Source organism: Castor canadensis, chromosome 9 (assembly GCF_047511655.1).
Source record: "Castor canadensis chromosome 9, mCasCan1.hap1v2, whole genome shotgun sequence".
Taxonomy (NCBI): Eukaryota; Metazoa; Chordata; class Mammalia; order Rodentia; family Castoridae; genus Castor; species Castor canadensis.
This window is the reverse complement of record NC_133394.1, coordinates 112,739,607-112,762,694: the sequence shown is the minus strand read 5'-3', so window position 1 is coordinate 112,762,694 and position 23,088 is coordinate 112,739,607. Positions and strand designations below refer to the sequence as shown.

General features: G+C 40.9%; 1 protein-coding gene across 4 annotated transcripts in view; it reads left to right on the top strand.

The window, feature by feature from the left end:
- Nucleotides 1–23,088, top strand: part of Kit (KIT proto-oncogene, receptor tyrosine kinase) — a 79,876-nt gene that overhangs the window by 53,840 nt on the left and 2,948 nt on the right. For 2 of the 4 annotated variants that reach the window (XM_020183421.2, XM_020183420.2), the window contains exons 8-20: nucleotides 8,428–8,542; nucleotides 10,190–10,371; nucleotides 12,074–12,180; nucleotides 12,269–12,395; nucleotides 12,646–12,750; nucleotides 12,857–12,967; nucleotides 14,579–14,729; nucleotides 16,667–16,758; nucleotides 17,138–17,265; nucleotides 18,300–18,422; nucleotides 21,589–21,700; nucleotides 21,816–21,915; nucleotides 22,226–22,331. In XM_020183421.2, the coding sequence (XP_020039010.2) occupies nucleotides 8,428–8,542; nucleotides 10,190–10,371; nucleotides 12,074–12,180; nucleotides 12,269–12,395; nucleotides 12,646–12,750; nucleotides 12,857–12,967; nucleotides 14,579–14,729; nucleotides 16,667–16,758; nucleotides 17,138–17,265; nucleotides 18,300–18,422; nucleotides 21,589–21,700; nucleotides 21,816–21,915; nucleotides 22,226–22,331 (1,559 nt within the window). Of the gene's footprint in view, nucleotides 1–8,427; nucleotides 8,543–10,189; nucleotides 10,384–12,073; nucleotides 12,181–12,268; nucleotides 12,396–12,645; nucleotides 12,751–12,856; nucleotides 12,968–14,578; nucleotides 14,730–16,666; nucleotides 16,759–17,137; nucleotides 17,266–18,299; nucleotides 18,423–21,588; nucleotides 21,701–21,815; nucleotides 21,916–22,225; nucleotides 22,332–23,088 lie in introns of all 4 variants that reach the window. The other 2 variants (XM_020183419.2, XM_074042222.1) reach the window with 1 other exon arrangement.

Sequence of the window (23,088 nt, the reverse complement as noted above, 5' to 3'; positions counted from 1 at the left end):
CTTAGCAAACTAGGATCTCTTTGGTTATAACAAATACCACCCAAGAAGGTTGTTTGTTTTTTTTTTTTAACCAGATCCAGGGCAAATAAAAGGCTAAATATATAACGTATCTTCTTGGCTTTTTCTCCCCCAAGTCTGAGTAATGGTTTTTAATTTCAAATATCTACATGAATCCTGAAGTAATTTATGTGATTACAGAAATTATGGTTAATATGATAGATCAATTATTTTTCAAGCCTCTGGAATGCTGTAAAATAGATCCAGTAACCTTAAAAGAATACTTCATACATGATCTGATAGCATTTCCCAATCTGTGTTATAAGTTGAAAGTATGTGGCAAAAAGTATGTAGGGTCATAAGTAAGTCTCCAATCTTAAAGTTACATCCTTTTCCTAATTTAATTTTACAGTTTTTTTGGAGATTTACTGGGCTTTGAAATCAGGCCTTGAGCTTGCTAGGCAAACACCCTGCCAGTTGGGCCACATCTCCAGCTCTGTTTGCTTTACTTATTTTTCAGATAGGGTCTTAGGTTTTTGCCTGGGTCAGGTTCAGCCTGGGACCATGACCCTCCTACCTGTGCCTCCCACATAGCTGGGATTATAGGCACAAACCATCATGCCTGGGTTGTTTGTTGAAATGGGGGTCTTGCTAATTTTTGCCCGGCCTGGCCTCAAATTGTAATCCTCCCTATCTGACTAGCTGGGGTTATAGACATGAGCCACTGCACCTGGCCAAAGTTATATCCTTTCGCAAGGAGCCCCAGCCAATTGAGGGGGGCTGCTGTGATTCACAGGTGGGAACAGGGAGGTAGATGTTGGGAACTAAAGAGTTCACCTTTCATCTTTGGGCTTGCATAACATGCTTAAAGTTAAGCTGGACTGGAAACCCAAATGACTGCTGGACTGCACCAAATTAACTCAAATGTCACCAATTCCACTCCATTTATGGAGGGTGTTAACGGAGGGTTGAGATACAATTTAAGGAAATGCTAAATAATGTATTAATTCTAAGTCATTGCAACATATAATTAACATCCTGTCTGGTGTTCCTAATTATTTATAGATCTCACAGTACACCTAAATCAGCCAGCATCATAAATCACCCAGAATGAAGCCTCTTGAAGCGAAAGTTCCTCTTTGACCACATTTGCAAAGTCTGGGCTGCCTTTTCTGTATTTTGGGTCATACTCAGATCCACTTAGAGGTGACTGAACCAACTCTAGTTAGAGTCATAGTCAGTGCAGCGACCTGTCCGCCATTTGCCAGAACTGAAGGGAGATCTGTTGAGCAATGGCTTCAGACTGCCTGCCAGCCATCTGGGTCCCCCACCTAGCTGGCGTCTTCAGGCTAAGACAATAACGGCCGGCTCACCTTTAAGGACCACTGTGCAGTTTGGGGTATTTGGGCCACTGAGCCCTTGAAGAGACTCCTCATGAAACAAGGGGAGCAGTTGCTAGATCTTGGTCCCTGATGGACATTGGAAACATTTTCCTACCTCATAGCCTGTGAGCTTTCTATTTACTTTAGCTGTCGTCGTTGGTTTTGGGCATTGAATCTTGTCTTGCACGTGTTCCACCACAGAGCTACATCCCCACCCCCTGTTTCCAGTTTTTAAAAAAATGGTAGCCTCTTCCAAACACATGGATGTCCAAACCTTTTGTGTTTGAGACTAAAAATTGAGGACTTGCACACTTTGGTCTGTGGTATTTTTCCCCCCAATCTACTCCGCCCCCCCACATTAGGAGGCTTCTGTTAGACTCAGTCCCGTATTAAGTAATTGGAATTCTTAAGTATTAATTAGGGCTCCTGCACAAAGAAGTCCTTTCTGTCTTACTCAGTGGCTCTTGAGAGTTTGCTCTGGGGCCCACCAAAACTGGAACTTAGCTTAGTGTGTGCAAGCATTTGTACATGTTTTTAAAGTAAAATAATGTCTTTCTTATTACAGGAATGCCATGCAAAGGGGAGAAAAGCCAAGAAATGTATTAAAGCAAAAATAAAAACCAAGCAAATTTTAACTTTTGGAGTTCCCTTACATTTTCTTGTTTACCATTACTAGCATCCTGTATTTTGTATATTCTCCTAGACCATGTGGTCATACTGCTTCCTAACCTCTTTTTGTGTGTTAATGATGAATCTTTCCAGGCCATGAAATGCTCTTCTGTCGCATCCTTTCGCTATCTCCTGTGTAGATCTCTCTTAATTCCTTTAGCCTGTGTCTGATGCAATTTCGAGACATCACGGAGTGAGGCGGGATTCTGAAATGATGTGACAGAGTTTGAAAAGAAGCCTGTCAGATGATTATTTAAAGTTTATAATTATCTTGTTTGATCTCGAATGAGTGACCTTGACTAAGTGCCTGGAAGTTAGTAAGGTTACCATCTGTCATTGTCGTTCATGCGCTTGTGTTTTCCACCTATGGGTAGAAAATACACTGTGGTTCCTTCTAAATTAAGGAATAATTTCAAGATCTTAGTGTGGTAGCTACTCTACAGAAAAATAGTCACCCATCTTTCCACATTAATCGTTTTATATGTTCATGGCTGATAGTGTTTGAATTCTTTTTATTTTCCTTTCTTGAACTTGAAATGACTTTTTGCTCTCAAATTGGTTGGGAATTATGAGCATTGTTTTTGATGTGACATTCTGATACCTCTTTCTCCTTATAAAGAGAATCTCTGGATACAAGAAGGATTACAGATATTTAATTTTTAAAAAAAGATACAGCAATGTGCTTTTAATGTAGAACTTGATTCTTTTCTGAAAAATAAATCCGATGTTAAAGATTGTTGCATCTTTCCCTGCCCTGGTTGGTGTTGGTATTATTACTTTTCCTCTAAACCTCATAAGAAAGATTGATCTTGTAGGGTGTGTTGCTATTGGCAGGGGGAGGAAGGGATCTGTTGAAATGCTGAGCCTTTCCAGAACAAACAGCCTGCTGGATCCATGGGTCCTTTATTGCCCACTTCTGTGGTCTGCCCATTTGTTGTTTTTAATGTAGATGGTGGAAATGCAGGAGAAACAGGTTCAGAGATGTAACCACATAAACTTGACTGAAATTGCCCCTGAACAGGCCTAACCACAGCTCAAATAGTCCCTTCTGTATCACGAACTTTTACTCGCTGGAAATTTCCTTTTCAGTTGAGCCAGGTGTATTTTTACATCAAATTAGCCCCCTTCATGTATAAGTGTATGTAGGGTCACTTGTAATTCAGTGGAAATTTAAATTAATCTAAGACTAGGTACATCATTTTTTTTTTGTGGGCATTGTGTCAATAACTTTTTCTACTTCTGAATTATGTGGCAAAATGAACTAGCTACTTTTACAGAGTAGAAAAAAGAGCATTTTATCCCATGCCTAGGTACCTTGGCAACGTGCAGGGTTGCTCTACGCTGTGTGCACAGGTGCCCTCCTCGTGTCTGGCTCACTCAGCAGGGATGATCATGTAAGTTGGGCACAGTGATTTTGACTGAAAAGGTTGCTCTAAGTAGAGACATTAGTCTTAACTTCATCTCGAGACTGGGAGGTCTTTTTGATGACTGCTATTTAGAACAGGAATTAGCAAACTACATACAGTCTGCTGACTAAATTTGACCTGCTGACTGGTATTGGACAGCCCACAAACTAAGGACTTTTGTTTTTGTTGTTGGCCTCTAACTGAACTTGAGATCCTCCAGCTTCAGCCTCCAAAGTACTGGAATTATAGGCAAGAACCACCACACCCAGCATGCAGAAGTGAATTTTTATTGGAACACGGTCATGCCTGCCCACTTGTAAATGGGTAGGTAAATTCTGTGGCTACATTTGTACCCCAGCTGCAAGACAGACTCAACAACACATAAACCTGAAATGATCCTCTTACTCTTTACAGTAAACATTCGCTGACTCCTAGTTGGGAATTTTACTTTCATTAGGACATATTTTTTCCCTTTCTAAACAACAGGCACTCTGATAATAATAGTTGAGTACAGGAGACCATAGTTTGTTAAATAAACTTCTGTTTAAGTGCTCATACATGAATTTCTTAAGAATGGATAAAACACAGTATGTTTCCAAAATATCTCTTCTGGGGATTTTCTAAGAAGTACAATATCTAGTTTGTAAAAAAGTTAGCTGGCGTTACATACCTATTTGAGCTTATTTATTTATGCAATTGGGATTTGAATGTAGGACCTGGAGCCTGCTAGGCAAGAGCTCTACCATTTGAGCCATACCTTCCAGCCCTTGAGCGGATTTAAATCCTTTTATTATAACTGTGTTAGGATAGGAATGAAGGTTTCATCCAGACTCAAACCAGGATAGTGACAGACTGCTGAAGTGCCACTCCACACCAGCAAACCTGGAACCGTAGAAGCAGAAATTGATCCTCAATCACTCCCCATTTAGTCTTTTACTGTTTGGAGCCTTCAGTCTATGTTCTTTGTGCTGCTGTTATAGAGCGAGAGCAGATGTGCACTTACAGCAGGAGTCAGTTAAAGTGGACTGTGTGAGAGAAGAGCTCTACCTCAAACCCATTCCCTGCACAGAGATGAATGAAAGACCTCCCCCACCAGTCACTTCTGTGCCTGTAGCCTCCCAGCCCTCAGCTGCCAGCTCTTTGTTATCTGTGTTATGTTCTTAGAATTCATTTTGTTCTTGCCTTCAGTGTGGACCTGATGGTAGTGAAAAAGAATCTTTTTCAAGATTACCAATCTGTGGGGGTAAATCAGTGAATATTTAGGATTTTAATTGCATGAGCAATAAATTCTCAGTAGAGGTATTGCCTCCAAGCTGATCGGTGTTTTGGAGACATCAGAATGACTCAAGTCTACAATGCTTTGAAAGGAGAAGGGGCTATTTTTTTTTTCTCCAAAGGAAATGCTTAACTTATACACCTCTTAGGCTTATCTAAACCTCCAACTTGGGAGGAATTAGGGGATGTGTCATTCGGTATCCTGCTTACTGCAGAATATCAAAGAAACTGCAGCTCAGACTTAACCTGGAGAATTGCAGAGAGTTATATATCGTTAGCAGCCAAATGCATATTTAATGCCATACACAGTGCATTGAGCCACTTAGAAAATGCAGATGAGCCCAGATTTTCATTTTTAGGAATCAGATTTCTACCTTGCTCATTCTTTATGCATTAAACATTTTCCTAAAGCAACTTGTCATGGAAAGCCCTCTCTGGACCAGTGTAACTTAGCCTTTTCAGAATGAGGTGTCACACCAGCAGCACTGGGGCCAGGGCCAGGGCTGAGACTATAGTTATGTAAGAGGAGGCGTTCACACACAGATGCCAACTTGTCAGACCTTTAGGGTTGGTGTCTTCTGAAGTATTAGATGATTCTTGTGCCTTACTCCAGTCCTGGCCCTGACTGGGACTCCTTGAAGGTGCTTTATAAAAGCACATTGCTGAGTCCGATCCTGAGTGTACGGAAATAAAATAAGTGGGGTGAGGAAGAGGGGAGGGGAGCCTGTATTCAATCTCATCGCTCAGTAAGTCTAATATATATTGAAGGTTTAGGACTTTCGGAGGCCCAACAGGACAGAGGTGGCTCAACCAGCTTCAGGTTATGATCCACCTGGGATTATAGCTTTACCTAATTAACCAACACACAGGAGCAAATAGGCCAGCCAGACTGCACCATGGCCAGCCGTGGCTGTTGAATAACTGCTACCAGGTGTCTTGCTAGAAGGCTTGGATCTTAGAGCACTTGTCACCAAAGCAAAATGTAATTGATTATGCAATTTTGAGATGTTCCAATTTTCTAATTAAAATATTTTATAGGTTCATTTTTTACATGTTCATTGTAAAATAACACTACCAAATATGTCAAAAGAATAAAATAAAAACTATTTACAAGCCTACTATCCTGAGGTAACCATTGTTAACATTTTAAGTATCCCTTCAGCCTTTAAATTTTTTTTCCTATTGAGTTGATATTGAATCCCACGGAAGGATGCAGGACAAAGGGAATGTGGGCAGGAATTGTTTATGTTATAAACTCAATTCCCATTTGAGTCCTCCTGAGTATCTCTGCCATCTGTGTGTAGACTTGTGGTTCATCCCTAATCTCGGTATTTAAAAACAAATTCATACATGTAGGCATTTGTGTGGATTTCTGGTCTTTTGGCCCTCTATTGTAAAAGTAGTGGAAATGGGTTCCCTATCTATGAAAGTCACCCATTAGGCCATTCTTCCAGGTCCTTTCTTTTGAATCTTTGGATTCGTGGTGACTGGTTCTTTGGTTGGGATTTGTTTTTCTCCCCATAGTGCTGGGATGGGACCTAGGGTCTTGGTCATGCAAGACAAATGCTCTGCAACTGAGCTACGTCCCAGCCCTGGGTGAGATCTTCATCATTGAACAGCTCTTGCTGTGTGTCTGCTGTGGATCAGAGGTACAATCAGTAAGACCTGCCCTTGAAATCATATAGTCAGATGGAGGAGACAGACCAAGACCTTGCATAACAGAGTCAGATGCTCGTAAGTGCCACAGGCATGGGGAGAGAGGCCAACTAAGTTGGCTTGGGAGAGTTGGGGTTGCTTAGAAAAGGAGGTGACATTTAAGCTGAGTTCAGAGAGACCTTCCGTATGGTGCCTGCAGTCTCCAGCAAAGTAGCATTCTCCTAAGAGTCCACTGTTTAGTGTTATGTCCTACTTTCAGCTCGATCACACAGTTGCCCATGGTAATTAAATGAAGCTTGCCAGATGGATGCTTTCGCAAGATGATGGCTCGTCTTCTTGCTCTATTTGTGCAAGCTGGCATTGGATCCAAACTCTCAAGGAGGCTCCTACCTTGAGATGGCTTTGGAGAATCTCTCTTTTGTGTGTGTCTGCCAACTGGCCTGCCCATCAGCAGGCCAGGTTGAGTGACAGGTGGAGGTGTGTCATGCATGTGGACACTCTGATCTCTGCCAAGTCATTTGCCTCCAAGGAAGTGAGGTGCTGAGAGTTGGCTGTACCAAGATGTCATTTATCAGTGTTAGCTTCCTTTGGGGAAATAAACTTCCTACACTTCTGATCTGTCTTTCCTTTTTACCATGTCTATCACTCTTATCAGTCGCAATATAAGTGGTGTTGAATTCCCAGTGCATCAGGTTAAAGCACATACACATTATCACATTAGCTTACAGAAGCAATTTTCAGATCAGTGAAGGGACTATTAACTGGCAGACACAGCTAACTTAATCTGTAGTGAACTCATTTAACCAAGGAGGGTAGGTACTCCAATTAGAAGAGAATAACCGAACCATAACAATAACTAGTGAATGTACTGTTATATTTTTCTGAGTTGTTCTTAGCTCCTTGTAGGCTCCATCTCATTTAATTGTCCCAATATGCATAGGTGGCTACCATTATGGTTGTCATTTTACACATGCAGAAATAGAATTAGGAGAGGGACTCAGAAACTTAATCAAGCAGAGAACTGGTAAGTGTAGGAGCTAGTGTTGAGATTGTCCACTACACATAGCCTTCATAGGTCTGAGCTCAGTTCTGAGTTTGTAGTTCGGGCTCACCTCCAAGGACACCGGTGATCACACCAGCATCCCTGCCCTCAGGAAGCCCACACTTCAGCTTACTCATTCTCAAAAGGTGAGAAACCTTCAAGTATATTGCCATTAGAACTACCAAACATAAGTTCAAATTCCTTTCACTTTAGAAATAGTTTCCAGAAAATGAAATTGTTGAATATCCATTGATGATCGTAGTTACACAGAAATGTCAAATTAAAGTCTTCCTGCTGATAACATTTGTTTTTGCTGATTATACTCAGACTCTAGATACATGTATGAATTAATTCTTCTAATTTTCTGTCTGTATTTTGCATTTGAAATAAAGGTTTGTAGTTAAAAGTCCATATTGTCACTTACTCTCAAATGTTAACTTCCCTGAAGATGGTATGATTCAGCTCTGTATCAGCACCACTCCCTCTACCCCTAAAAAGAGAGTAGCGTTTTTCTTTTCCTATAACAACTCAATTTCATCCTTTCTATTCCCTACAATAACTTGAAATCCCTTGGCAGGTACAGTGACTTGAAATCCCAATGTCAGGAATTCTCTAAACAAGATTTCTGCCATTAGAACAGTTGGAATCCTAGTGTCTTGACCAGAAGCAATCTTTCAGAGTCCCCTTCGCCTGAAGCAAAACTTGCCAGGTGGTCCAGAGAGAGTTCACAGAGACCTCCATGTGGACAGGATGGGTGGGGATGATCCTCAGTTAGGCACTGAGCATTTTTCTCGGACTGTGTTTGCAAGATGATGATGGGGGTGGACCTCACGTCCACCTCCCTGTATCTTCCATTCACTGGTCCAGATTCTTCCCTTTGAGTGACATGTTCCCTTAGGCTCCTCAGCTTCTGGAAGGTTCTAAGGATGAGAAAGAGTGGAGCGAATCTCAGGGAGGTTTTTCAGCAGTCTGACATATGGCCACTTCTCTTTTCCTGCAGCAAAACCAGAAATCCTGACGTACGACAGGCTCATGAATGGAATGCTCCAGTGTGTGGCAGCAGGGTTCCCTGAGCCCACAATAGATTGGTATTTTTGTCCAGGAATGGAGCAGAGGTGAGATGATTATTTTTGGCACTGCTTAAAATGGAGAAGGGAAGAACTTTAATTCAGTTGAATTTCAGATGTGTTTGCAGATTTTTTTTTTTAAAAGAAAAAAAAGCTTTGTTTTGTTTTCTGTCCATGTGGCTTTTTAGAGGGGATAATGGCTATATTTTTTTCCTGGTAGACATTAATTTTGTTTGCTGAAAAATGATTACTGAATGACTCCTCTATTTTGGTGGTTATCTTTTTGGATTTATCATGCAATTTCTAGCCTGCAGGTAGATAAAGCAATTTTCCAGGACAGAGTAATTAGATTTGCATTCTCTACACAGGAGGTAATGTGTGTGGGAGATGTGGCTGTAGTTATCATGAAAAAATTACCTCAGAAGTTAATTGCCAAGTTACCAAAAAGTAATGATCACACAATTACGACATACATATGGCGTTTGTAAGCGACGGGTTTTAAAAAGGTTTTCTCTTTGATTAGGTGCCCAGCCCCTGAACGGGGAACATCTGGCATTGTGTTTCTTCTCCCTCACAGGCCACACTTAAGCCTTAAATTGTCCTTTCCCATTACCTGAAGAAGAAAATGGGGTCAACGTTGCTGTTTTTATCCATCAAATGCTATTTTATGTTCCAGCCTTAAGAGCCCAGCTTATCATCACAACTGAATAGTCAGGTGGTAGTGGAAATTTAGTTTTTCGTGGACTAGACTTCTTTATGACCACTTGTCAGAAGAGTTCTGTAGGATCATCATTTGGATATGAGTAGGAAGCCTTCTTTGAGGGAATCAGAAGGGAACCTTGGAAAGTGTGCCCTTAGAGCAAGCAACCTCAGTAGTTAAAGACTTTTATTCAGCAAATATTTACGGTTGGTGGGGGCACAAGTGTATGCCAGATGCTGGTATGGACACTCTGCCTTTATGAGTCTGTATTCTAGTGGGTACAGAGAGGCAAGATCAACAACTCGCATAGGTAAGTGATAATAAGGGAATGGGAAATGGCCCGGAGTTGACAAGATGGTAGCTGGGATCTCTGATCCATGAACAAGATCCCTCTCAGGACAAGTGGTCTTTGCCAACTGGATTATCATCAGGCCATTCACAGTGGTGTCACCCTATTTATAACCCTGGGCCTCAGTGCCTCGCTACTGCAGTTTTGGGTGTCTTCATGTCTTTGTCATGGAAGCATGTTTTTCATGGTTTCCTTCTCCACACTCCTTTTCGGCTATTCATATACCCTTTCAAAGCTTGGCTATTTCTAACGGTCTCTTGTGTGCCAGGATCTATCTATGGTAGCTGTTTTAATTCATTTCCAACCCTCTCGATAACCCTCCAAGATGGGTATCTCCATCCCATTGTACAGCTTGGAAAGAGTCTGGGAGAGTTTATGTAACTCATTGGCAGAGGTCCACATGATAAGCATGTTTGAGTTAGGATTCAAACCCACATCAAAATCCAAGACTCCTCTCTCTTTCTGCTCTTCACCCTCCTTTTCTCACTCACAGGGCCGCAGAAGGGCTCATTCTTCTTTACACCTGATGGTTATTAAAGGGCAGTGTTGTTGTTACCTGTGCTGTAAAGTATACTATACCCCAGGTGATGCGGGTATCCATTTGGGTTCCTAGCATAAGCCCGCACTGTTGCGTTCTTGCCCCCAGGTGCTCTGTGCCTGTCCAGCCAGTGGATGTGCAGATCCAGAATTCATCTGTGCCACCATTTGGGAAATTAGTGGTTCAAAGTTCCATTGACTCCAGCGTGTTCCGGCACAATGGCACAGTGGAGTGTAAGGCTTACAACGATGTGGGCAAGAGCTCTGCCTACTTTAACTTTGCATTTAAAGGTAACAGCAAAGGTATATTTCTTTTTAATCCAATTTAAGGGGATGTTTAGGCTTTGTCTACCATATCAGTCATGACTTTAGGTCCATTCCAACATGTGCCATGTCATTTTCTGACACCATACTGTCATCAAACTCATAAAAGTTCATTCCATACTAGTTTGTAAATGAAGTTTATACTTTTACCAGGGTAATTTTATATTTATAAATTTATTTATTTATATATTTAGAGTGTGTGTGTGTATGAGCTTCTCCATAACTAATTACATGTTTACTATGTCTTCATTAAAAAGAGGTAGAAAGGCCGGGCACCAGTGGCTCATGCCTGTAATCCTGGCTACTCAGGGGGCAGAGATCAGGAGGATTGTGGTTCTAAGCCAGCCTGGGCAAATAGTTCGTGAGACCCTATCTTAAAAAAAACCTTCACAAAAAAGGGCTGGTAGAGTAGCTCAAAGTGAAGGCCCTGAGTTCAAGCCCCAGTACCACAAAAAAAATAAGGGGGTGGGGGGATGGAGATTGGAAGTAAATAGAGGAATATATTTTACTTTATGATCCAACATAATTAAAGCAACTTGAAGTTTTAGTTAGTTAAAAGCAGTTAACACTTTGCCAGATACCCATATCAGAAAGTTAATCCTGTCCTTTAGATAATCATGTTAGTAAGCAGTATCTTCTGTTTTGCTGTGCTGAGGGTCGAACCCCCAGGGCTTTGCACACACATGCATCTTGGGTTCTCTGCTACTGAGCTATATACCAGCCCTGCAACCTATTTCTTTAAAATGTGCTTTGTGAGTGACTAGCTCTCCTAGCATAAGTTAAATGATCCTTGAGGACAAATTAACAAATTGGCTTAAAGTTAGAAGACAAAGAAACTGTTTTCTAAGCCTCCGTTTTGTTAGGATGTGTGTGTGTGTGTGTGTGTTGCTTTTGAGATGGCAAAGAATAGTGCCAAAAAGTTAAGTGTTCTTAGCTATTGAGTAATGAGGGGAAGAATTTTAACATTGTTCTAAAGTTTTGATTTGCAGTACTGTGGTTTGAACTCAGGGCCTTGTGCTTGCTAAGGTGGCATGTCTACCACTTGTGCCACTCTTCCAGCACTTTTTTGGGTTGATTATTTTTTTTGAGATAGGGTCTCACATTTTGCCTGGGCTAGCCTGGACTGTGATCCTCCTATTGTGCTTCCCCTTATAGCTGGGATTCTAGTTTATTGCTTGAGATGGGGTCTTGCAAACTGTTTGTCTGGACTGGCCTCAAACTACAATTCTCCCGATCTCTGCCTACCAAATAGGAAGGAGTATATAGGCTTGAGCCACTGTGCCCAGCCTGAAAAGGACACTTTAAAAATGTTTTTCTTAGTTGTGAAAGACATTTGTGCCCAGGGTGGAACATTTGGAAAACAAAAAGAAGAGAATGTAAACTACCTGTAAAGGAAGCTTCTTTTTAAAGAAGGAATTTAAACTACAGAGTCTGTTCAGTCATTGACTGTCTTTGAAAAACAGCCTAAGTTGTACATGCACCACAGAAATGTCACCTTCTCATAATCTGTATTGAAGTCACATTTTTAGAAATGCAGCCGATGTGAGATGCATAGCTGTGTGGCCTGCCTGGGCTGGACGATGGGAGGTGGGTCAGTTTGGGCTGGGCAGTTGTGGCCAAGCTCCCGTCCTGCTCACGTTTGCCACTCCCCACTTCTCTTCCATTTCAGAACAAATCCATCCACACACGTTGTTCACACCTTTACTGATTGGCTTCGTGATCACGGCTGGCATGATGTGCATCATTGTGATGATTCTCACCTACAAATATTTACAGGTAACCATTGATTTGTTCCTTCCCCAGTGCTACACTGACCGAGTCGTTAATCATTAAAAGGTGATGTGTCTTTCTCTTTCTCCCCCAGAAACCCATGTATGAAGTACAATGGAAGGTTGTCGAGGAGATAAATGGAAACAATTATGTTTACATAGACCCAACACAACTTCCTTATGATCACAAATGGGAGTTTCCCAGAAACAGGCTGAGTTTTGGTCAGTGTGAAACAGGGGCTTTCCATGCAGTCTCTTTGTATACATGCAGCAATGATTGCAGGGGACTTCCTTTATTTTATTCCACCTGAAACAAGAAGTGTTTTCAGTGCACTTTTACAGAACTTGGTAGATCTGGCATTGAAAATGCTGTAGGGAAATATCTCTGGACACTTTTGTCTTTAATTCTTTGGTTGATCTTGGAAGTTCGTGACTGTCCCCAGCACTTACCTTGCCTTCTTCCTTCCTAAAGGGAAGACATTGGGTGCTGGAGCCTTTGGGAAGGTCGTGGAAGCCACTGCTTATGGCCTAATTAAGTCAGATGCGGCCATGACGGTGGCCGTGAAGATGCTCAAGCGTAAGTTCCTGCATTCACTGAATGTGCCCAGCACCAGTTTGCCCAATTCACTTTTTTAGTGGTTTTTTTTTTTCTCCTCACTAAAATAAGATGTTTCCAATTTTAGCAAGTGCTCACTTAACGGAACGGGAAGCCCTCATGTCTGAACTCAAGGTCCTGAGTTACCTTGGGAATCATATGAATATTGTGAACCTTCTTGGAGCGTGCACCGTTGGAGGTAAGGCCACATCCTAATTGCCTTTTATCACGTCAAGTTATCAAAAGAGGGACCGTGTCACAGGTTTGGACAATGCTTGATTATAAACTGCATGCACGACTATGATCCAGATTTTTGTCCTCTTTTGCTCAGTTTTATTTTCCTCATTGTTGTTAAGAATGTAGATTTTATCATGTCTTTGTGTTTGGAACCTTTAAACTCTCCTCTAGTTATTGTACAATGTATTAATTTTGTAGACTGTAGTTACCCCGCTGTGCATTAGAACTACTCCCCACCTCCAGCCCCCCGCCAGTTATGTCTTGGTGTCCATATCTACCCTCTCACTATTCCCCTTCCCCATTGTAGCCTCCAGTGACCTCTATTCTACCCTCTACTTCTATGAGACCAACTATTTTGCATTCACAAAGGAGTGAGAGCTTAGGGCGTTTGTCTCTGTGCATGACTGCTGGTTACCATGATTTGATAAGTGCATATATACATATATAGGTTTTAATACTCCAACCCTTAAATAAGTACAAATATATGTCAATTAAAAAAGAAGTATTTTGGAATTTACATTGAAAGAATAAATGAGTTCCCCAATTAATGAATAAAAACCGTAGATTTTAGTCTTACCATCCGAAGGAGGAACAGCCCAGCACATAACACTAGTTATTGTCATGTATGTTACTTTGAAAGTATCACCTCTTGAATATCTCTCTTTAACCAAAAGACTTATCTTGCAAGCCTTCTGTATTGCCAGATCATAATTAGTCACTAAGGAGTTAATGTTGATTTGCCTTCTGTCATTTAGCATAAGTTCCTAAGCCTCCCACTTCCCAATTGTACACCAAATGAAGCCAGAATTTCACTTCTAGAAGGACAAATTTCCCATTCTTCATTCTTAGTTGAGGTTCCTCGTCCAGGATGTCTGTGAAACTTGCAGAAGGCATTTTGGCCTAAAGGAACAAAGGATGTGTGAGATGAGCTGTTGCTCCAGATCTAGGGAGAGCCACATGGGAAAGTTGACAGCTTTAGACAGTGGCTTTGCCACATCGTGAATTGTTCATGAGACAATTTCTACCCCAGGTAATTAGGTGCCTGTTAGCTCCAGATCTGCACTTTTAAGCGCTCATTAACACCAGTAGCGCTCAGAACTTGGGTCATTTCAGGTTTTTGCCCACTTTCCAGTCTGGTCTCAGCTAGCTGTCGCATGTGGCTGATTTTCCTACCATGCTGCAGTTTGGGTTCTTCATTTCCATAATAACGTTACAGAGAGTATGTGAAGCCCTGCCGTACTCAGATGTGAGTCAAAGGATCCACGTAGGAAGGTTGACGATAGTAGAACCTGGAAAGCAGTAACTTGTGTCTACAAAATCAGCAATCATGCCTGCCCCTGAGGCTCCTGTCACTTAGAAATTCAGGGAGAAAGGTTCTAGCCTATTTTATTCTAATATATAATGTTGCTTTCTTGATAAGTATTGTTAATAGGCAGAGTTATATTGGGACAAAGAAGCTTTAGCCACTGAAGCTGAATGTTAATAGCCATGGTCACCTCTGGATAGTTTTTGGGAGGCGGGATTATCTATAGTATAGCTTACCTCTTTCTAACTTTTTCTTCTGTCCTTGTAGGACCCACTCTGGTCATTACAGAATATTGTTGCTATGGTGATCTTTTGAATTTTTTGAGAAGAAAACGTGATTCATTTATTTGCTCAAAGCAGGAGGATCAGGCAGAAGCAGCACTTTATAAGAATCTTCTGCATTCAAAGGAGTCTTCCTGGTAAGGCTGATTTGCATAAAGAGTCAGCTGTTGACAGGCAGTTCATGGGGTCAGAAGGGTTTTGCAATCAAGGCTGAGTCTTTAAAAACTGAACCAAGGTACTCTGAGATATGAAATCAGAATTATTAAATTATTTAAATGTGATTAACTGTTTAGGAAGTTTAAACAGTGTTTTTGAAGATTCAAATTGTTGTAAACTTAGATATTTGCTGGCATTTTTTTAATGCATGTTTAGGTTTTTGTTTTCCTAGGCTTTTAGTTCTATGAAAGAAATGAATTTCATACCTGACTCTTTTATCAAGGTTCCATTCTTGCATGAATTTCTATGTATACTGTTGAGCTTGGTTTTGTAGATGTCTTTACAATGAAATTATTTACAGAAAAGATTCTAGAGGCTGTCAAGTTGCCACAATAAAGTCCTTTAGAACTTTTAGCAGAGTGTCAAAGAGCACTGAACAATCTCTCTATGGAGGCTTTTTACTATCAATCTCTGAATTATCCCTATATACCAGCCCCTCCCCCTTAATTCATCATGACATGAGGGAGATAACAACTTTAGCACATTTGTTTTTTAAATTCTGGACATCATTCTCATCTTTTGCATTATCAATACTGTTCTGAATTTGGATGGTTATGGAAAGAGTTTCAAGTTCCTTTAAGGAGAACTCATTTGGTTTACAAGCAAAATAGAAGTCTTCTGTGTCACACCCGCCCGTGTTTTCTTTCCAGATGCTATTAAGATCTGCCACGTAAGATTTCCAGATTCATCTGGCCCAATGGAAATCGTAATCATGCCCAATCCCTCAGGTTTTGTGTTGCTGCAGATAGATGGTGGATTCGCCTGTCCTTGCAACATTTACTCTAGGGCTTGGAGGTATAGCTCAGTGGTAAAGCACATACACAGCATGTGCTTGGCCCTGGAGTCACTCTCCAACACCAGAAAATAAAATAAAATTTACTCTCTATCCTCTGTGTTTTTGAGATAGTAAGACTTTGTCTAGGGAACTCTTAATTCCAGGCCCTTCAGGAGACCTCAGTTAATATTATTGATGGGCATTTACCTCCTAAAGTCATTTTTCCTACCTCTGGCTAAAGTTTAAAACCCCAGGTGAGGCTTTTTGTTTTCATTTCTTGCTCTTATAAACTCGAGTAGTTGAAAGTGGTAGTAAAATACTATACATCCCTTTTAGTTTCTCCTGAGCATAAACTCTGTATATGAAGACATGAAACAAGACTTTGCCTTGTTTCTGAAACCTCTGCCCTCTATATATTTTTTAACTTGCTGATATAATGGCCTGAATTGTTCAGTCCTGGGTGGTATTCTTTGTGCTTTAGGACCCCATATGGGTTTGGAGCCACCAGCACGCTCTGAAGGAGGCTGTTGTCATGGTGTTTCTATGCTAATCAGAAGCAGGAAGTACTGGAAATCTTGAAGAGTCTCCAGCCAAATGTTGCAGACTCAAGAGGTCCAGATGGTTCAGAAAATCATCCAAATTATTGGTGTTTATCTGAACCAAAGTTGGTTTTTTTAAACCTTCTTCCATCAGTTGCTATATGTTAACATTCTCTCCCCTTGCACATCTCAGACACTCTGTTCTTTGTCTTTTCTCTTGTCTCTGTTGGGGGAAGAGTTTGGAGTAATGTTTTGGGCTCTGTTTCCCTTTAAATCTACCATGTCTACAGATAGGACGCTTCTAAGCTGAGTTTCCATGAAAAGGACGTCTAATTCCTGGGGACTGGACTCTAAGGCTGAATATGAAAAAGTTGTATCTTCCAGAACATGATTTTCAAACCCTTCATTCAAATACTGCATGACTTTCCTCAAATAAAACCAGTCCGTAACATGACAAACAGGGCGAGAGACGGAGCCTGACCCATTAGTACTCTGTTTCTGGTTCTCTTCCTTCACGAATTGATAGGTGTTTTGTCTCTCCCAGCAATGATAGTACTAATGAGTATATGGATATGAAGCCTGGAGTCTCTTACGTTGTCCCCACCAAGGCAGAGAAAAGGAGATCTGCAAGAATAGGTGGGTACCTGTCAAGTGACAAAGCCATCTCATCTACAGAGGGTATGTCATAGCACCTTGGAATGTCATATCACTCCCAGTAGGGGCAAAGCCAGTAGGCAGTGACAGAGTTTGCAAGTGTAGGTGTTTGGGGTCAGAGCATATATTTTGTATTTAAGCATCTGCTTGTATAGGTGGGTTTTGAAAATTAATGTATCCTTCTGCCCTGAGGATTTTGGAACCCAACCCGAAGATTGTTGAATATTTGTGATCTGACAGCCAGCCACCTTTCCTCAAGTTCACATGCGTTCAGTCATTGGCAGCCTTTGGGACTGTCACTGCTGCTATTTTGTAACCTTCTAGGTTTTAATTGCTAAGAAAGCCCCTCTCTTCCTAACAGGCTCATACATAGAAAGAGATGTGACTCCTGCCATCATGGAGGATGACGAGCTGGCTCTGGACCTGGAAGACTTGCTAAGCTTCTCCTACCAAGTGGCAAAGGGCATGGCTTTCCTTGCCTCGAAAAATGTGAGTGGGAGCAAGTCTCAGAAGAGACACAGGGTCCTTCTTTTCCATTTTCTTTCTTTTCAAAGCCCTAGTTAGAATGCAGAGTGTCATTTGGAAGTGTGGTAACCAGAAGCAGAGGAAATTTAGTTTCTTCATGTTCCAACTGCTGTCTCTTTGGAATTCCTGTGCTAATTTATAAGCTTTAAAGTGCAAACCTGCCTAAATGAGCTTCCATGAATATTCTTTTATATTCAGTGAATTCATTTAAAACTTTTGGCTTTAAGATATAGGATATGCTCTTAGAAAATAGAAGAATAATCATTTTATCAGCAGAAGCAGGGGGTCTACCTTACTGTTGCTGTGCTTGGTGCAGCGTGTAGTTGTGCTTTTTCAAAGAGACCCCAAATATTAAATGTATGGCTTCTGAAATATGGGTAAATAAGGGGTCAGAGAGAATAATAAACCTTTAGGGAAAGGATGAGGATGGGAAGAGATGATGGAACCCAAACAAGGACCATGGATTCTGGAAGGACGAGTGGAATTCTTTAGGAAATAGGGCTAACCAAAGAGAATGAGGTCACAGCTCCTACCTAAACATCATTGGTGGTATTCCCAAACAATTACCAACCTAAAAGAGGATCTAAGATGGCTGAAATAAAGACCCTTTTCCTTGTGTCCTTGGGAAACGTCAAACTGCAGTAGCAGAGACATTTTAGGAACTCTTAGAAAGGACATTCAAAGAGATGCATGCAAAATGAAATTTCTGTTTAAAAAAATACAATTCGACTATTTATAATATGTACTCCTATGAATGAAAGAATTGGTTTCAAAAGTGATTATAGTAATTAAAATCCTGATCGCGTGAAACATAAAATGCAAACATCATTTGAAGCATAATTTTAATTTTTATTTTTGGTGCACTGAATACTTTAAATGTAAAACAAAAGTTTGGGGTTCTTTATAATATAAACAGTATTCTAGTCTTAAAAATAGTCTTCACTCTTTGAAAGTTAAAATGCATTTAAATGGTTTTCTTTTCTCCCCCAACCTAATAGTGTATTCACAGAGACTTGGCAGCCAGAAATATCCTCCTTACTCATGGTCGAATCACAAAGATTTGTGATTTTGGTCTAGCCAGAGACATCAAGAACGATTCTAACTATGTGGTGAAAGGAAATGTGAGTGCCCCTTCTCTGCCTGACAGTCTTGCAAAGGTTTTTCATTTCAAGGTTTAATAAAAAATTGTTTTCTGTGATTTTCATAATGCAAATCCTACTGCATGTTAGCAGTCAAATTTAGTGTACTTCAGCAAAATTTGCATGCAATGCTGGGCATTACTACTACTAATGTTAATAATAGAATTCCTAATTCTAATTGTGTAATTATAGGGCATGGGAAGGAAACAGAAATAGCCTTAATTTTCATTGTAGCCTGAGAATAGCAATGAACTTGATTTTGCTCAAGTGTAACAAATGTAGACTTGAAGGTCACAGCAGGAGAATTTTTTGGAGATTGAGATACTACGTGAAAATGATTAAAATCTAAGATTACGTTCAAGTTAGCTATATAGAATGTTGGATCTTATAATCAATAGAGGACTACTAAATAGATTCATCAGTAATAATTGCTTGTAGGACATACGGAATTTTTTTTCAAGTGCTGTATTTCATTGCCGGTTTTCATTGTAGCCTCAGAACAAACCCGTGCCCTATAATGCAGTATCTTTCCATTTTTAATAGTTGGAGAAACCAAGGCACAGTGTGTTTCAGTGACTTTTATCTGAGGTGATATGAGTCAGTAGGGGCTGAAACCAGAGCTTATCATTTCCACAGCAGTAACCAATTGGTGCCATACAGTCTTCTGTGCCTATTTTCCTAAGCCCATTTCAATAGTCTACGCTTATTCCTGGAGATAGATTTTGTGTGTCTTATGATAATCTAATATTTTCTCCTTCATCACCATAGCATCTCTGTTGGGAGGCTGTGTTCAAGTTGGTTTTGTAAAGATATTGCTGGGTTTATCTCCTGACCAAATCAGGCAATTCAGGAAAGGTTCCCAAAAGCAGGTATCATGAGAAGAGTTGGTAAAACCAACTTCCCTCCATCCTGGTACAATGCGGAAAGAAGTTATTTATTATCCCAGCCTCTGATTATTGACAGTAGGGCAAGAGAAAAGAGGTAGCTCTCTTTGGGCCCACTCTTGCTGAGACTAAGTCTGGGCCCATTATTTAGCCAGGCAATATTTGACAAGAATCATCCAACACCTTTACATCTTGGTATTTTTTCCTCTTGGGAATAATACTGGCACCTGGCCTGTGAAGTTGTTGGGAGGATTAAATGAATAAATAGATACAAATTTCAAAACGGTGCCACTCTCTGGATGCCTTGTTTGAAATTGAAATAATCACGACAAAAGTGGTGATTTGGAAGGAAGCTAGCTTCTTAGCTGTTATTGCAATTGACAAAGGTGGATGGATGAGACCCCACCAGACCTCCACATCGTGACATTCAGCACAAATCAGCTGAATTAACCAGTCACAGACATCTCTCTCACCAGGCTACTGGGTAAAGAGAATTTATGGGGCAAAAGAAAGAAATGCTCCAAAATTTATGTTGTAGTCATGTGAAATCTTTTTGTTAGGTTCCTCTGAAAGTTTTTTCATTTCATGTAAGTTCTCAGTCACTTTTATGTCCTGGGCCCTTTGGGAGTCTAGTGAAGCTATGGACCTTTTGTCAGAATACCATTTTAGATGTGTAAAATAAAATACATAGGAATAACCACGATGAGTAAGTTGCATTGAGTTGAATGTTTTCAAATTTAAAAAAAGAAAATGTGATGTGTCAATATATGTCCTTTATTGCACAGAACGCATACTAAAAGCTGTTGTAATTTCAAAGTGGTGATAAATATAAATGCTGTTAGAGATGCCAGTAAATACTTTCTTAGGATGTGGAAGTATCAGTGATTCTGTTGTGACGAAGTCACAAGGCCTGCTGATGTTATTATAGTTTATTTCCATCATTTGTAATTTTTAAAAATGCTAGACTTCCCTTAGAAGGTAGTGAAAATAAGGACATAATCATTTACCTTCCAAGCGCACAAAGTCCTGAAATCAAGACATCCAAACGCTGGGTCAGCAGCCCCACTCAAAAGTTTTAGCACCAAGTCTGGAGATGGATATTGGAAGGTTTTTATTTTTTAGCCTGCTAAAATAACTTTAAGCCTAGAGAAAGCTCTTCCCAGTTTCCAATCCTAAAAGGATTAAGAGAGGGGTTGATTTCGTTTTTTTATGGTAGATTAATTTCCGGAAATCCAGACTGTCTCTAAGAACAGTTGCAGAAAGTTTGGCTTGACCTTAATGTGAGGTGCTCAGAATGTGAAGTCCAGCTATCTGGCTTACTCACTGATTCTGCCACCTACCACCTCAGCACAGCCACTACTGTTTATTGAGCACTTGTTATATGAGTGATTTTTCAGAGATTAGCCAGTAGCACTAAGCATTTTTATCCCCATCCTCTTGTTTGTCCAATAAAACAACTCATGGAACTGGGAGTGTGATTTTTTTGTTGTTGTTGTTTCACTTAAGAGAATTCTGAAGCTTAATTATCAATATGTTAGTGACTTTCTCAGTGAATTAATGAAGGAGAGTTTGGGTTGCATACAACAGAAAACCCAGAATAAAAGAAGGGAGGGCATTGCAGGCCAGGGTTGGTGTAGAAGTTCCATGAAGTGCTTTCCACATTTTGCCATCCTTGGGTATAGACCTCATCTTCCTGCTCCAGGTTGATCACCAGACAGACAGACAGCCACTAGATCCAAAAGGCAAGGCGGAGGAAGGGACACTACAAGAAAATGGGCAGAGAACACATGGCAGCTATATATTAAGGAGGTTTTTCTAAAGCTGCTATATAACACTTATAGCTTGGTGGCCAGAATTAAGTCATGTGGTATAGCTAGTTGCAAAGGAGCCTGGGAAATGTAGTCCTAATGTGGGAGGCCATGTTTCTCTTAAGAAAGAATAATTCTGTGGCAGCTAAGGAATCTCTGCTTCATGCCAGACCATTAGTGGAGCCAGGATTAGAACTCAGGCCTGTCCATCCCAGACTTCTGTGCTCTTTACTCACTGTGCTGTACAGACTGAATGTCCCCATCTTTTAAATGGCAGTATTATGGTGGTAAGCCCCCTCTTTCAAAAGCTGAGGTCATGTAGGTAAAAGGTCTTGTGAGATGGTACTCAAATTGTCCGCCCTACCTTTCAGCAGAATAGCATCTCTAGGAAGATTTCCTGTTCTGCCTTTTGAGCGTCTTCATTAACTGGGTGAATCTGTCGTGCTTCCTTCCTAGGCCCGCCTGCCTGTGAAGTGGATGGCACCAGAAAGCATTTTCAACTGCGTGTACACATTTGAAAGTGATGTCTGGTCCTATGGGATTTTTCTGTGGGAGCTGTTCTCTCTAGGTAGGATGATCCTTGCCAAAGACACCCTCATTAGACTCAGAACAACTTCTTGAGGTTTCATTAGTATCCTGCTCATTTGTGATTAACACTGATTTGCCAACTGTGTGTGCCTCAGGAAGCAGCCCCTACCCTGGGATGCCAGTGGATTCCAAGTTTTACAGGATGATCAAGGAAGGCTTCCGGATGCTCAGCCCTGAGCATGCACCTGCTGAAATGTAAGCGTCCAGATATGCATCCCCTTTGAATTTTCTTTTTAAAGCAGAAACCCAAATGTTGAAGGTTTGCACTTGCAGTTTGAAATGTCATCTGGTTCCTTTTGGGACCTGATCAGATGTCATTGCTGTGACTTCTTTTCATAACTGCTTGTCACCAATAGTACAGAAAGCTTTGCTGGTATCTTATATGTTTGGTTTTATGCCTATGTGATTTCACGTGTCCAGGTACACAACCCTGGCACTGTTATTGAAATTGTTGTGTGCTTATGCTGGGATACAGGAGTGCTAGTGTCTGGCCCTCATTTTGCAGGTACGACATTATGAAGACTTGCTGGGATGCTGATCCCCTAAAAAGGCCAACGTTCAAGCAGATCGTTCAGCTCATTGAGAAGCAGATTTCAGATAGCACCAATCATGTGAGTAACTGGCCAGGTCTAGGATCCCATGTCTCCCTACTTTCCTGGGTTGTGGTCTTTAGGCTTCAGGGGTAAGAAATAAGCACCCCCTAACCACCACCACCACCACAGCTTGGGTTGGAAACCAGTTCCCTCTGTCCAAAAACCCTGTACCGAGCCAAACAAAGATGTAAGATGAGGAGGGCAAAGCATGGAAATACAAGTTCCCATAAGGAGTTGCCATTTTTCTTCCCCACACCACATGTTGATCATGGTCTCCCTCTCACATGTTGGGGCCTGTCATCTTGGGCAGACTGGGTAATGTGAATTAGAATGAAAGCATTGAAAAGACACTTGTTACCATAGAGAAAGTGACCCTTCCACCCAAACAGCCATAGCCAGCAAGTGGTGATAAATGTCATGCCCACAAGCCATAGAAAAGAAGAGTTGTTTGAATTTGGGAGATTTCTCCTACTGATTTTGAGAGGAGGAATGAAAACTCAAATCCACTATTTCCTTTCCTGCTTTTAAGGAAGAATCAGCCATCCTTACTTGACAGATTTTTTTGGTGGTACTGGAGTTTGTGCTTACTAGGCAGGTGCTCTACCAACTTGAGCTACTCTGCCAGGCTTACTCAGATTTTTTTTTAAGCTTCCCCTCTTTTTTTTTCCCCTCTCTGTGTCCTTCGAGCTATCTTTTCCTTTCTAACAGCCTACCACTCATGCTTTTGGGTTAATTCTTCTTGCTCTGCAGGGTGTCAAAGCATTTTCCACCTAAG